The sequence below is a fragment of the Argopecten irradians genome, chromosome 6, assembly GCF_041381155.1.
Source record: "Argopecten irradians isolate NY chromosome 6, Ai_NY, whole genome shotgun sequence".
Classification (NCBI taxonomy): Eukaryota; Metazoa; Mollusca; class Bivalvia; order Pectinida; family Pectinidae; genus Argopecten; species Argopecten irradians.
In genome coordinates, this window is record NC_091139.1 from 5,371,705 (window position 1) to 5,388,855 (window position 17,151).

Genomic DNA, 17,151 nt, shown 5'->3' on the forward strand with positions numbered 1-17,151 from the left:
ATATCAAACATTTCATTTTGGAGCCACACTGATGGCGGGAATGTCTTTCGAAAATGCCACCGACCCAAAAAAAATTTCGAACAAGTGCTTTGAAACTAAAACATACAAAACATATCACGGAAGTTTATTCCCAAAAGACAGTTTTAATATATTTAACGATTCTTCTGGTTGTTTATTTGTTAGAAATTTGATTAATAAAGCTTTCTCTTTGTCTGCTGCTCTTGGTGACTACGTAGACATGTTCAATCAGTAACCACCAAAACCGAAGTATTATGGTTGATTAAGGTATGAAATGTCAATAACAACTTCAAGAAACATAAAGTAATGTTCATTTGTGCAGAATTTATACAACACTTATTGAAAAGTTTTCAGTTTTCACATTTCCCCCAAAAAATATCGAACGGAAATATGTCCTGCGCATGCAAACCAAAAGTAGAATGTCTTCCCAATCGGAAAACCTCGTGATTTTTCACATACGTAATGAAAAGGTACAAGGATGTTCGAATGAGTAGGTAAATTTTGATTTATATCGCATATCTGTTTATCATTATTAAAGATTCTTAACAGTTTTGAATTTCTGAAAAAAAACTCATAAAATATCCCCTCTGTAGACTTACAATCTCTTCAGAAGGGATAGCATCCTCGATACTCCAGGGGCTCTGATCACTTACGATCCGGATTACACCCGCTGGATGCATAGCACTGAAGGCAGTTCATGGGAACAAATCTGAACAAATCACAGGCATGCAAAACGTTTCTTTGGAGACTATACAGAGAGAGCGACTCCCAACTTCAAAGCCACACATGTACAGTCAACCACAGTGTACCGTTATACGGCTCTTTGACGTACATCAAAGAACCAAATTACCTAAATTACTTATGAAGTTTAGAATAAATACTCACTGAAAAAAGTTTAAATATTCTGCAAACAGTCACTCTTGTCACTTACATTTGGAAGATACAGATTTAGCTATGTATGTAAAACCACACATTGTGTATATATATACACAGTGTATGTCAAATAGCTATTTTAATTTACAATAGTTCAAAATCAATATATATATATATATATATATATATATATATATATATATATATATATATTTATATTATCAACTGTGACATTAACTCCGATTTCTAAAAAAAACTGTTAGAAAAAAGTCAGTAATAAAACATTTTGAATTATTAATGAGCTAGGAAGATCCTTTATTAATCTTTTACTTTATTGGTAACAAAGAGAGTGGAGAGGTTACCCGGCAGAAAAGGTCGGGCTTTGCAGTAATGGCTGAATGCGCTGGGTGGAAAAAAGGAAGTACACATACTTCACCAAGGGATTATAGGGCGATTATCGTACTGGCTAGCGAAGTTAATACTGAGGGTGGTCAAATTAATGTGGCAGGGCGACTACGACACAACTCTCATTAAAGGCAGCTGCGTGCATATTCATGTTTGACTGAGGAGACAAACATGATATTTTTTTTACCATTCAGATGTTGTATGAGCTGGAATATCAACGGGCTTCCGTACAAATCTAGTTATTATTTTTCAATTTTATCTGTCTTTCTTTGATATATGTTTGTTTTTATTTCAATTTCTGGGTGCCAAAATGACGATAAATTATTGATGGTTTACATGTAAAATATGTTTCATTAATTTTATCAAATATATTGCATAGTAAATTAGAAATGTTGAAATTTGTATTTGTTGAAATGACCCTTAGACGTACAGGTGTTGGTCGCAATTTATTTTTGACTTTATCGGAACTCTGTGCACTGTACTTAAAGGCTCACCACCTCTCTGGTACGATTTTTTAAAACGAGAATGGCAAAAAAAGATTGATAATTTTGCACAGTCGTAAAGTATAGCCCGAGATACGCAGGCCCTAACACCAAGGCCGTTTTCGTTTATTCGGAACAACCAGTCTTTATTTCAAGTATAAATCCTGACGGATCTGCAGTTTATGATACAGGCCTGTAAGGGGTTTGTCAAGGCTCGTTTGAAAACAATATAAAATCACCAGGTCCGTCTTTTATTCATAAACGAACAACTAGGTCCAACCAGTCAAACCGCATAATCGAAAACGGCCCAGACTTAGACATAAACCAGACATCTATCTGTCATAATGTCGAAGTCTGGTGTTAGGGCCAGAGTGTTTCAGGCTACAGGAAGTTATACGATTTTCAACATTAAATTTATTCTCTGTCTACTAGGTATTCATGGGAGAAGCAGATTTAGAACTTGATAATGCAAGAGTTATCTCGCTTGGCTTGTCCCTTGCAACGCGTTTTCTGAAAAAAAACCCAAAATGACTCATGCCAACAACAATCGATAGATTTAATTAAAGTGTCCCTTTTTCCCTTGTATAACATTAAATGCATTGACTTGTGCATGAACACAGTGATTAAGTCACATTTTTATTTAAAGTGATGATATGGACCATGCTACAACCTCCCTCAGTTTGCTGTACATTGAGATGATTGGATTTGCAGATTATATTACATCTGAATATATATTTTTTTTCATTGGAGAACATCAGTCCGTAGCACTGTAGATTAGGGTCTTAATATTAATTTATATTTTCTACTGTCTTACTCTGTGAAGGAGGTCCTGCTTGATTATTCATTTTTCTTATGAAGACATAACAGAAAGCTGTCCACCATGACAAACTTTTAGACAAAGTTATCGAACTCTTATTTTTACTAAGGCTTCTGATGAATGTTAACGAAGACGAAAGTCAAATTAAACAAATGGTATTCAAAATTTACACAAATTTTATTCAACATTTAGATAGCTGGTATTGGAGATTGCAAAGTTGTTTGAGTATTGTTCGTGTGATAGTTTCTATTCCCGCTTAGCGGAATGGGGCGACTGTCTGTATAATGTGACCGAGTGTCATATGCATTTGTGAGGTAGCACTATAAAAATGGCAAGATTCACACTATTACAGAGTCACAATACGAACTTACCGTAGTCTCCCAAAACACAACTCACACTGTACACACTGCATACACCGGCGACGTCCTTTTTAAAAATGACGTTGGCTGTTCATATGACGTCAGTCCAATCAGTCAACTATCCACAATCTTATCTCCGTTTATTTGGATGCACTGTACTTGTCATATTCTTATATAATTTGGCTAACTCCAGGCGAATATCAAACAACGTTACCTATATGGTGTCCCTTTGTATACCACTGAGTAAATCACCATACTATAGAAGCAAATTCTTAATGTATCACATATTATTAAATTTACGTCCGATTAACCGTTAGCGTAATTCAGGGACAGACACCTTTGCATTGCAATATGGTTTGTGTTACTGTATGAAGTACGTGCGTGCGTGCGTGTTTTGGGAGAATGCAGTATGTTGGCGTTATGACTTTGTAACAGTGGAATTCTTGCCCTTTTCATACTGCTATCTCACTGAAGCGCGCTGCTAGACACATAACACGCACACACCACCAGGTCACACTATACTGACAACAGGCGAACCAGTCGTCCCATTCCTTAATGCTGAATATTAAGCAGGAGCAGAAATTAACCGCTTACATAGACTCTGATGTGTCTCGACCAGGGACCAGAATCCAAAGCCTTCAACCCCTCAACACGTGGCATGGACTAACGCCATCTCAAAGCCAAAAGTGATGTGATGTATAGAGTGGCACTAGATGGAAGAAAGTCAAGAAGAAGAGAAAAGATAAAATCCTAAATTTACTCGCCTTTTACGGCCGTGTTATAAGGACAGAAGTGACACAATTCTAGAGCCCCATCTGCAAGGCATATCTTCATAATTTGCAATGCATAGCATGAAGGAATTTGCTGCTTTATATAAATACATAAAATTAAAATTCTAGTGCGAAAAAGGCATGTGCGAAGTAGACAAATGGTGTAAAAGATACAATAATTCAAGTTCAGAACATCATACAAAAATGATATCATCAACACTTTCACTTTACGGTATAGGGATACAGGTCTTCAAAATCCAGACGTGACTTCCTGAACCATGGCTTAGAAGCAAAAATAATAAGACTGCCCCAAGTTGTCTCCAGCGTGTTATTGTCAGATTAACAGTTACAAAAAAAAAAAAAAAAATCCAAAACAAAATCTAGTCATGACGACAAAAAGAGCCAAGAAGGATTCCCAACAGTCGAATTCGCAAAGGAAATTTTATTGTAGCCTATTTAGCGCATTGAAATATTTTGATACTATCCCCTTCACCACTTCAAATGGAAGTCTTTCTACGAAAACGTTAGGGGATCTCCTTAACTAATAAAGTTAGAAGGATTTTGACAAATATTAAGAACTTAGAGCGTCACGTTGATACAGCTTGTGACGATTTTCCAGATATTTGATAAAGGAGAATAATCTTGAACAGACCTGAAAATAGATCGCTCGAAAGAAACTTTGAAGAAAAGTGCACAGTGCACTACTCTTTTAAAAAGTGCACAGTGCACTACTCTTTTACGCAGTATTCCCTTAGGAGGAACTCTCGATATTGATGCTCCATATATATCGAATTTGTATCGCCTAAAGTAAAACAAATCAGTGACTTAAAAAAATGAAGGTAATATCATTTATTACTATTAGCCAACTTTTAGCATTTTTTTTCTTATTTCATTTTGGTGGGGTGTGTTGCTTGGTGTCTTCGGCGGCAGGAATGTTTCAGTTTCACAACAACGATATACTGCTGTCTCCCAGAACGAGGAAACAAATCAGATTTAAAACATCTAATTTGTAGTTTTAATGCTTTAGTTCAGTCATTGCAATGTCATAAGGATATGATAATTAAGGTTTCTAAAAGATCACTATGTGAAGTCAATTTACATGTTAATTTTCACTATTTCTTTGTTAAAAAAGTAGCAGACTCATTGTACGGCATTACTATGTAGACCAACCATTCAAAATCATTGCAAAAAGGAAACAAAATATTCCTTTTTCCAGTCTTTTAAGTTTATAATATTTTCGGAGCCGGAAACAGATCTTCATGTTTCACTTTAGTTTATACTACATGTCATTAATAATGCATTAACTACGGAAATATTACATATCAATACTGAAAAATGTTAATTGTAGAAAATTTGTTGCCAGAAGTCTCTTTATCCTCTACATAAGTGTGTCTTCGACAAGCAATATCGTGTGGCAATTGGACAGGGTTTATTTCACATCGGGGCTTTAATTTGCTGCATAATATCAAAATGATGAATTGTAAAACGACTTAAACTCGTTAAATGTGACTCATGAATAAAAATGTCAAGATTAAGGGCTCGGATGAATCTTCTCCGCGAAAAAAAAAAATCTACATTGTACGCGGTCTGATGACATTTACGCAAGGTTATCGATTTCAAGGGGAGACAACTGACGAGATGGGGGAATTGTCGTTATCGAACGAGACGCACGTGTTCCTTGGAGAGACGTAGATAGCCTATCAGATGGACGCGGTCATTAATAAAATGATAAAGCTGTTATTAGCATTCAAATTGGATTTGGGGCGTTGTGACCGTCTGTTAAGCGGATGTGATTGTATTGTGTATTCATAGACATTCGTACAAAATATTCCCTCTTTCTGTCGAAATGCAATAAAGACTTTCCCCGGAACACACAAACCGCCAATGTCCCACATCCTCAGCCTCGCTGATATGTTGTTCTTTAATACGTCTCGTTGTGAAAGGATTTTATCATTGAATTTAGAGTATTAGTGCCGGTCTATCGCAGACTTTGATCTATGGCGGTCGGGATTATTGCGATGGCTTTAATCATTTGACGTGTGCCATTCTTCCGAACGGCTATTCCTTATAGCCAGTTAGTCAGATTGTTTAAGCTTGGAAGACTACACTAAACATAAGTGATTCAGTATTGTCAACAGAGAGTCCTATACGAATGCACTTTGAGGGATTTTATGACACGATAACATGTGATATTTTATAGCAGTGACACGTTTTGAAGATAAAGAGTTGTGAACAGAAATAAATTAGGTCCCAATTGTTCAATTATCCTGACTCGTGTAGTAAATATGCACTCAAAGACAATTGTTATTAATCTTGGTTTGACTTTTCTTAATTTGTTGATGGAGTCTGAGCGAATTGACAGCACAAAAAGCAGATTAAAGAGGTCTCATTTATGTTTCGATCAATATGAAACACAAAACGAAGCTTAAAGAAGTATCAATTATATTTCGACCAATATGATGATGATCATCAAAACAATGATACACTTAATCATCTAAATATTCTGTTCCTGAGTGACGTTAGATTTATAAGATGAAATTAACATTTTGATCGAAATAAAAACAATTTGCATCTCGACGTCTTTTCAGTAATTCTAAAAGCCGCCCTCGACGACCTTCGATGATCTATATCTGTGAAAGTTTTTACAAGCGTCTTCCTACGTTTTTCATTGTCAACCTTGATCTCCAGATGCTCTGCACTGCTTGTCTAGATTGTTGTTTATATGTATTTATGATTTAATTTTGCTTGTAACAAGTTTTTTTATTGAAAGTTATGCTCTTTATCTCTTAACGTAAACACGAAGTCGCCGTTTGTTACGTCGCATCTGATTGGCCAATGTAACGGCGTGTCGAAAGTGAAAATAGACTTTCAATTCATTATTGCAACTACACAGATGAATCATCTTGAATTATAAAGAAATAGCTTGAATTAATCGTTGTATTGTTGACATATAACGCAAACGTCACCATGCCTTCCAAGCTATCTGTCTGCATTTCCTGACTGGAGTACACTCATTTTTTGTGCTATGTCTCAACAACATAAATCTATTTAAGGTAACCCCTGAAACGAGCAGTGACATGTAATCGGCCACAGTGAGTATTAGAATACCAGTTCAATCACTGAAACTAATACTAAAATCAATTACAACAAATTATGACATTTCTTACAAGCAGTAAACCATTTTTATCGCTAAAACAAGAATCTTAATGTTATCAGTAACTGTATAAGCACATTGGGCTTGTTATCTGCTCTTAGCGAAGCGGTTGGTTTGGTAGAGGTCGGCCGAGGTAACCCCGCTTCTCAGATGGTCCGTCAAGTCAGCTCTCTGACAGTGGACACGTGAGTTAGTCTCATTAATATAATGTAAAACCATCCCCATGGGGTATCCTATTCCAGCGGAAGGAGTCCCTATTAGGTATCAAATAAAGCGCGTGATTTATAAAATATGGTCTTTTACGCACGCTCTACATGACATCCCATTGCGGTTTTCGCGAACGGTTGCACATGTACAAAAGAAGCTTTTAGAGTTTCTTGTTTGTGTCTATCGTATACAAAAGATACATAATTGAAATACTATGGGTGTTTTCTCTTCTTCTTCCTCTTGTTTTTATTTTCATTACTCCAATCTCCAGATCACCCTCTTGTGTCCTTCGCTAAGAACTCTTCATAAGAATAACTTTTCTTATTTTGTTTTTGATTATGAGGGAATAATGTAGTTGTCGAAGAATTTATCCCCTCATCATTTTATAACTCATACGAACACTACCAAAACGCGCTATGGTTGCCCGCATGATTTAATAGGCATATATTCTGCTTCTGCTTGCGTAAGCCGCCTCCCATGTATGCAATTGGATGCATGTGTATTTGGGAGACTACGGAAATGAAAAGTATAATCGTGAACCAGAAAGCGCTTACTCTTTACAAGCACTTGGTCCTGTTCTCCCGTCACTGTATAGTCTCCACACAAATCTTAACTTTGAATGATTATTGGAGTTACTTTAGGAGTAGACGTTTGTAGCTTACACCATTTTTGTTTAATACATTATAAACTCTATAACATTTTCACAGAGAAGTTTACAGTGCCTGTGATATTTCCAAAATGGACATGCAGGTTCCCATGGTAACGTCGTAACCAATTGCCCAGATCATTGATAAACATCTAGCCACGCCTGCGTCCACTGGTTTCCTCTCGTCCAGAGACACAACCATTGTTTAAGTAACCATCGATGTTTCTCCCTGATTAGGTTCTCTTCTCATGTGGATGCATGTGTATATATATTGCAGTTTCTTGATTCGCACACACGTTGTTGGAATGATCGTCATAGTCTATAAACCGTTTTCAGTACATTACACTAATAGTCTATAATAGCCTGTGCATACACAAGGTCATGACCTGTCTCAGCTGATCATACGGACACACAATGAAAGTGCTACAGCCTGATTTATGTCTAGTTATACAAGTGCTTTCAACAGTAAACTGACCTGATCTTGTATTCTGTACCCAAGTACCATTACTTGTGTAGAAGTACTCCCCTCATATGGCGCCCACCATTATCCCCCACCACAGCTAACACTTGTATTGTTCTTACTTCATTAGCTTGTTGGGGTAATTAGAAGTAAAATATGAGGACACCATTGTAAGTAGTTTTCAGACATTTACACTGCCAACAAAGATGTTCAGCACGTTATTTTCATCAGAATTATTGACAATTTCAGACCAAACATTGTTAAGAAGCTAATATTCCTACGATTCTTCATAAAACACGAATTCAAACATGATACCAAAACCAATTATCTAAACTTAAAACCTTACAAACAATGCCACTATAAACAATATATAAATTTTAATGGAGGTCCTCGAAATACATATATGTACATAAGACAGAATCAGGTGATCAAAAAGAGTGAGAGCCATTCATTGACGGAACTGTCTTATAAATCTAGGTAAGTCAGTGGAAAGATACTGAAATGGATGATGATGAATGAACAATTCAACACAATGAAAAAATAAACACATCTCTAACTTTTGACATTCATTTAAATACGTTTTACTAAGACTCAATATTGTGTCATATTTATTCTCTCCTTTACTGAGTTAGCTTTAACTGTTATGACGTTACTCTGAACGACGGACGGAAGATTTCAGACAGAGGAAACGAAGGGAAGGCAAGGTATAATTATTCGTTCTTGTTTGTTTGATTAATTAACATCCTATTAACAGCTATGGTCATGTAAGGACGGCCTCCCATGTATGCGGTGTGTTGCGTGTATGTGTGCGAGGTGCGTGTTTTGGGAGACTGCGGTATATTCATGTTGTTTTAAGTTCCTCTTCTGTTTTCAATGTCGGACTAACGTAACGACATTAATTTATTGTGTTTTTTTCCTATTTTTTTCGTGTGCATTTATTATCATATAATGATTTGTCTATAATATTAAATACCCCCACTAAGAGTTACTACAAAAGTAGAATTATTCGCGTTGTGACAATTTTCGCTCATTTCGTTTTAAATCTCCGCGAACATATTGCTGCGCGAATTATTTATATGCTAATATTTTCATTTTGATAGACATTTTATTGTGATGCAAAGCGTGGAAACTAACATACCGTGAATAGTTTGACTATAACGACTAAAACTTTCACTCACGAAAAAACCCATGTTAACAGTACATTGTAAGTAAGTTTTTGTGGTGGGGACATATTGCCTTACCATGGCGGTCACTTCATGGTTTGGTCAGTTTCATAAGTTATGATTGACAGAACATTAACTGTATATTGATTTGTCTGCCGGTCATCCATTTTCTATTCTATTGAATCCTACACCCAGTTACGCTACCCATTTAACGTTACATGCAGTCTTTGTGCGCTTATGAACTGAAGAGTTTATATTGTCCGAGAGGAAACCTCTTCTTATGTAAGGACAACAATCTCAGTATAAATTTGTATGGAAAGTACGTTTGAATTATAAGTTGGCCACGAGTTGAACTTTCTGGCTGTAAGTCCATATGTTTATGTAACGACATTAATCAATCCATATTGGAAGCGGAGATGAATTAATGTAAGCCTTAGGGTTGTTTTCAAACCATTTATATTAATGAATTTGTTTTTTTTTCTTCTTCGAATTGCTGAGTAATGCATGGCATATTTGCTATAAAACAATTTAAATTGGGCAATGGTAGTCAATCAACAATCTCTTTATAATTTCATATTGTTCGACCATGAACCATGGTTTCTATTTTTCTATCGATGACCTTCTTTGACCTTCTGTAAAATATTTTCATTAATTTCACGACAAATTCATTGAAAAAAATTCATTAAGTATGAAAAAACCGGCGGGTGCTCCCTTCCTTATATAATATATGCAAAGTCATCGACTTTGGTTCACATTCAATTTGGATTCAATTTGTGTGTCGTCTGCTCCGAAAACAAATTGATATCCGGGAGGTGAATACACGAACAATGGCAGCAGATCATCAACATTCCTCGGTACAATAGGAGTCTATCGAACTCTAATGCACCAATTTCTCTCCATTGTGATACACACAAACAAATTTTCGGAGTTAATATACAAATAAACGAAACCGTCGATAATGAGAGTAAGGTGTATTTTTGGACCATGACTTCTTTGAAAATTTTCAGGCGAAACTTCAATATAACACTTCTTTGAAAATAAGTGATTTACATACTTTAGTTCGGGTACAGTTGGGTTGGAGTGAGAGTTCCAATGTGGAACAACATGAAATTATCATTGTGTTGAAACATATCCCTTATACTGACATACTACCAGTACTTAGGCCGAGATAAGATCACAAACGATATATTCATATATAACAGATGTTACCCAAGCTATACGAGTACATCTATTTACATTAGAATATTCAATAGTTCACTCTGTGTTGTATAGCTTGATTTATAGAGCAAACTGTGAAGTAGTTTTAGTCTCTGATGTACAACACAGGTATATATATCAAAACAATGGCTGATGTGCTGTATATAATTGACATTGATTTGTACATTCCTGACAACCGAACTATTGTTACCTGATCAAGGTATTTCACTCAGGGGTATAATGGTAAATTGCTAATCAATGGAATATTGAATAACAGAAAATATTTAGCATACTTTACCACGAACAAACCCTTCAAAACAAAGCTACAGCACATCTGTTTTCTAATGAAGTCCAATATGGCGCATTGATCAATACCACAAATTATAAAATGACGTCCATTTATATTGATCGTGTCCCGAGACTGTCTAGATTTACGGTCACCTCAACCGAGGGTATATATCGGTAATAGTGCCAGATTTGGTTTTAATGTTTGAATTTACATAACCATAAGGACACTTTATACCTGAATTAAGAACCTCTTTTTGTAATCTTTTAAAGTTACCGTGCTGCCAACTAACTGCAAAATGTTGGTCAACATTGCAAGCTATAAATACCGAGAACGACTTAAGTAATAAGTAAGTAGTAGACCATCAGCGGCGCGGTATCTTTAAGAATTGTATAGCCATGAATATTCAACAGAACATATTTAGTTTATGGTTTGATTCAAATATTGTCTGTACCAATTGAATTATAGCAATCATTAGTAAAGCATGTGATAAAGCTTCGTAATGTATTTAATTGATTATGCCCCAGTAGAATTGCAATCAGTGTGATAAATAATTCCCTATTTTTGTGTGTTAATTGCTTTTGTTCTTTTAATGTAAGCATCACAGAAGATAAGAAATTTTCCTTAACATCTTGGTGAACTTAAAAATAAAGTTTTAATTTCTGTAAGTTGAGGAATGTCGTGACATTGGGTCGTGGTGTAACATGTCTTCCTTGTATCCTTCAATGATGCGTTTCATGAATTTGTATTTGGATGTCCTTGACCAAGTCCTTGTGTTACAATACCACATTCATACAAAGTTCATTAGAAAATATCAAAAGATATAGATACTGTAATTTACTTTTCTTTGGCTGGTGTTTGATAACTTTGGTTTGGGTTGATTTGATTTACATTGTATCGGGTTTAACGTCCTTATCAACAGCCAGGGTCATTTAAGGACGGCCTCCATTGTGTGTAGTAATTTGCATGTCATTATCATTACTGTTTTAACACAGCACTCTAAATGATACATATTCACAATGTTGTATTGCATTAAAAAAATGTTGCCTCTCGCTGCACAAGATGACATTTGTGTAGCATTGCAACACATATAAATTTTCTTCCCATCAGAACGAGGGAATTTCCTGTAGTGAGATCGGGACAAACACCAGTGGTCTCTACAAATCGATGCAGCACCAATCCGATATACTATATAAAGCAAAACTTCGATTCTGACATGCATGTTCATTTATAATGCATGGTATGCGCATTATACCAAGATAATCAAAGGTCTAAAGGTCATCAGCAGCAATGCAGTAGACATATACTTAACTGTATCGTAACTGACGAAGAAGAAACGAGCATATATGTATATGTTATTGTATGTAGCGTATAAATCACTTAAGTTGATAATGGCGGCACAATTCCATAGTTTATGGAAACAGATGATCAATACGCCCAGGGCATCCAGTTGACCTCTGAATTTAGCAGTTTCAGAAGTCAAATAACCATTTCTCAGAAACCTAAAGAGTCAAAAAGTATGACAAATAGACATATGTTTCAAACCCAAGAGTCAAATGTATGATTTTTGAGAGTCAAAGACTTACTCTCAAGGGTCTACTGGACGAACTGACGTCTTTGCTCAAACCCTTCACTATAAGAAGGTGTTATAATATTCCACAAAGAAAACAATTGCGACTTTTTCATTTTTCTTAGACGTTTTGAATTTATTGCAAAAAGAGGCAAACAGTAGTTGAGTCACTCTGTACAAACAATGACTTCATTTTCATCAATCATAGTTTACAAAATATTGGAATTTCTCTGTCTGTTCTGGTAACAAACCGAACTAACCACACTTATGAAAGAAAAACACATTCATTCAGTTTTCCACGCACACACCCCCGATATCCGTACTAAACAATTTTTCCACACATAAACACATTCGCTACTTTACATCCACTCACCCAACGATCTTACAGGATAGCATACCAACATATCACATCTGCAGATACATATCAAAATCAAACGCGAATTCATGGCTCAGTAGATTACCAGATAACTAATACACATGGAGGGATATTTATATTATGGTATTCATTTCTGCGTCATTCAGTTCCTCGTACAGTCTTGTATAACCTTCCACGCTATGGTACAAACGATAAAGGAAGGTCAGGAACTCGAAACGTAAGGGAAGTATGCCTTGACCTTACCGAGATGCGACCATGTAGATCCATCATTCACAATTCTCAATTAATATCAAACACTCGTCAACAAATATAATTCAACCAACAGAGTTATCAACAATATCCTCAACAAATTCTTCATTTTCATCGTTATAACCCACCTGTTTGGAGGTTATGGGGATTTATTAACGTATTATCATTATGATACCTTCATACGTACACATCCAACACTCTACTTCTAGTGAATGGTTACCTTTCTAACGCATTTATGTACACAAATATATAATTTTTCATATCAATGAGATCATTTATAATTATGGTCCTTTTTTAGGGAGACAAAACATCGTCACGCGCACAGGAGCAGTGGATATCACGTGACGTTTAACCTAACACAGGTTAATACAATCCGCGTGGAAAAATCATGTACACATAACAAGCACTTATGAAACTTACATTGTATACAAGCTCGAAAGCAGAAAGCCAACTGAATGCCAGAATAAAGCTGAACAGACATAAAAGTCCCTTAACCACGATTAACTGTTGGAATGATTATTCTTCAAAGTAAAATTTTGACTAGCAAATTTTCCCAACAAAATTATCACAAATGGAAAAGATTTCAACATAATCTGTCAGAATACCACTGGACAGTTTGGTCCTTGTACGAAAACAAACCTATCTCGTATACACCATTCACTAATATAACATGTCATTGTCCCGATTCCTTTACTCCAACCAGGGTCTGAGACTGAGTGACACCTTGGCCGGAACCGGAAGTGATATCACACGACCATTCACCTTCTTCCTCTTGACATGTTTGACATACGTTTAAAACGAGAGGACAGTATGGTCAAACATTATTTTAGTTCATTAAAATATTGCAACGTGTTATTTATTGTTTTCATTGCTAAAACTCATTTATTTTTGATTTGGCAAATGAGATCAGAACAAATTAAACAGTTAAATATTACCACTAAACTTCCCTTTAAACGAAATTGCATGGGAATAAGAGCACTGTTATGCCTTCATGAGCATACATCAAAATTATTTCAACAAAAAAACACAGGAGTTCTGGCAGGAAAAAGTAGTAGACAATAACATATCTCTTCACCAAAAATAAATCATTTTCATAATCTCTTAAAGTTTTATACAAAATGGCAACGTGCGGGAAAATGAATGTGTGATACTAATATTCCAATAAGGAACACAAACTTAGGTACACATTATTTTACGTTCACTTTCTGTCGACAGTCGTAATTATTTCAATCAGATTTGAAACTCGAAGAGATCCGCGACAGTTTTCTAAACAAAACTGCAGATTAATCAGCTGTCCCAGTTAAAGTGTCCACACAGATATTGAAAGACTTGGAAAGCCACCAATTGCTCCATCGGCTGACATATCTCCACAAAAATCCCAGCATTCATGAGGAATTCGAAAGAGAGGTAATTTTCCGTAAGCACAAGCAAAGTCAATCAATGCTTAATAATATGGAAATATGTTTTATATCACAATTTAATGTCACATGGACGTCTAGTGGCCTTGTAGACATTTCCTGGCCGGATATGACGTCACGGTTCAAAACAGAAAGACACGTGGGTGATGTCGGACGCTTGCACTGAATAAATACTGAGTGTTGTATCACATTTAGATGTCGGCGCCTTCTATGTCGACCAGATTTTTCAACATGGACTTGGCGAACGCCATACGCTCCACAATGTCTCTACGGCAGCCATCTTGGATTATGTGGACCATGGGATAGGTATTGGCAGTTCTGTCTTCGTCAATGTACGTCACGAAGTAGTCGTTCTTCATGTAACTCATGATGATCTTGGTGTGGTCGTCGAAGAAATTCACCTGCAAGGGAACAAAATAAATATTAAAACATATCAAATTTGATATAGAAAATAAATTTGGTAAAACTTAACGATGAGATCGGAATTGCGATAACGTTGTAAAATAAGAAACACACAAAAATGAGATTTTGTTTCAGACTTAATTCAAGATAGACAAGAGACAAACATAAACGTTACGTCATGATGGAAATATTATAACAAACAATTATCAATAGTTACAATGGAATACTTTTATCCCGTAATCGTATCAGCTATGATAGAAACCTACCTGTAGGGTGCCGTCACTGAGGTACAACACGATAGCTTTCCCTGTCCGGAACCATTTCTTCAGGTAGGCAGTGCCACCCCACACATAGTCATCAGAGTCTCTGGACGTCTCTACGTTACCGCCCTGTTAGTCAAAGAAGAAGTAAAAATAAAGTCTTCATTTGTCTTACAGAAGAAGGGCATTGAAATATTACACCTTTCTATCAATTACTTTGAAAAAGATAACAAAAACGGCATTGTGTACATATGGTAATTATCGATGTGATCCTTGTTCTAATGGAATGGTTATTGTATTATCAAATTTATAAATGAAGCCAAGGAAATATAGTGTTAAGATAGAACTAGTTGACTATTCAATCACTTTTTCTCATCTTGATCATATTTGTCAGCCTACCTGTATAAGGTGCTCGTCCATGTACCTAGCGAAGTACAAGAGGAGAGTGGTCTTCTTCTCCAGTTCCTCTGGCACACAGTCGACAGTGAAGGTGGATAATTTCCCTGTCATGTCAAAGTACTGGATAGCTCTGTAACACACAGATAATACTGCAAGTCAGTAAGGTATCTAAATAATATAACATAATTAATAAATAAGCACCTTTGAACATACGAGACAAAAACTGTCGAAGTAGATGTCTATATAGAACAACCTGCAGTATAACAACCCATATTTTCGATGTATAATTTTCCAAAAAAAAATGAACAGACCCTTAACAAAATCGAAATGTAATTTGTACAAATCATGCTAAGAACAAAGAATTTTGAATTATTGCTTTTTAATTAATGACCACTTCTTTTCAATTGATGATAAACGCATTATTTGATCGAAAGTGTCGTTCTGATATTACCAAACATGTTGTATATTCTTTATCCTACACGTGTAGTATCTTATTGATTAGAACTATACAGGGTGGTATCTTTTGTCCATTATTGGATAGATATTACACATATTTGCGGTGAATGTTTAATAAATATTTGTGCTGGATCATCGCTCGATCCAGGACCTACAAATATATGTTGGGTAGGCGAACACGAACTTTGATGTTCTCTTTAACCGTTGTCTCTGATAATCTGACTACTGCATTTACCAGAGTGACCGGTCAGAATAGTGATTGTCCAGTCATGTTTGCTTGGACTGACTGTTGTCCCAGAGGCTTAAGTTGTTTGGTATTTTGCGACAAGGGTCTTATATGTAATTACACCGGCCATCTTGACTTGATAACCCGCACTTGAACTGTCAAGACGATGGACCAAGATATGCAATGGGGACTGTGGGCGGAACACACTTATTTAGTTTTGGTGACAAGCTATCTTTATATACCTGTACGACTTACTACGTTATCGATTGAGAGAATGAGCAAAGTAGAGGACCAGGCTACAGTTATATAACATCCCGTAAGATCTGATCCAGGAGGAAGTACCGGATTGAGACCTATTGATAGGGTATCTGTGTGTGAGTCAGGGTGCTAAGTTTCAAGCCTTGTCTTGTCCTGTGAGAGTATAATATCTCCGGTGTGTATATACTACGACGGGTAGGTCTGGGAATGTCGACATTGTTATTGGTCCGCCATTGTTTGGGGTAGAGATAACTAAGAGTACACAGTCTTCTCGTGTCTTCAGTGACGAGTTATTACATTGCATGCAATACCGTGGACGCCACACTGAAGGATTGACGTGAGGTCAAATCGGTTCACGAGATTAGACCGAGTTTCATGCATTGCATAATAGGAACGATTCAAAGAATGCTTTATGCAGCGTATATGCACGTAAAGATAATAAAATCTCTTCCGTGCACTTCAATTCCATGAGACGAAATCAGTTTGAACACCTACGAAGCATTTTTGAGAAGATTTTATGCGAAGTCGTCTTTCCTATTTTATATCTCCTACTCTCAGACAACATCTGATCAGTGTAATCATCCGTTTTATCAGTTGGAGAACAATGGTCAAACATGGAATTCGGTTGCAATGTCGAACGAAATGCAAGTCCCAGACAAAATTAGGATCGTTGTAGCTGAACACGTATTAAAATCTCATA

At 36.1% G+C, this 17,151-nt stretch overlaps 1 protein-coding gene across 4 annotated transcripts in view; it reads right to left on the reverse strand.

Annotated features, from left to right (window-relative positions):
* Window positions 1–12,513: 12,513 nt before the first annotated feature.
* Window positions 12,514–17,151, reverse strand: part of LOC138324779 (serine/threonine-protein kinase PLK1-like) — a 49,394-nt gene continuing 44,756 nt past the window's right edge. For all 4 annotated transcript variants that reach the window (XM_069269921.1, XM_069269922.1, XM_069269918.1 and 1 more), the window contains exons 12-14: window positions 15,512–15,641; window positions 15,119–15,241; window positions 12,514–14,851 (exon numbers count right to left, since the gene is read on the reverse strand). In XM_069269921.1, the coding sequence (XP_069126022.1) occupies window positions 14,642–14,851; window positions 15,119–15,241; window positions 15,512–15,641 (463 nt within the window). In that variant the 3' untranslated portion in view covers window positions 12,514–14,641. The remainder of the gene's footprint in view (window positions 14,852–15,118; window positions 15,242–15,511; window positions 15,642–17,151) is intronic.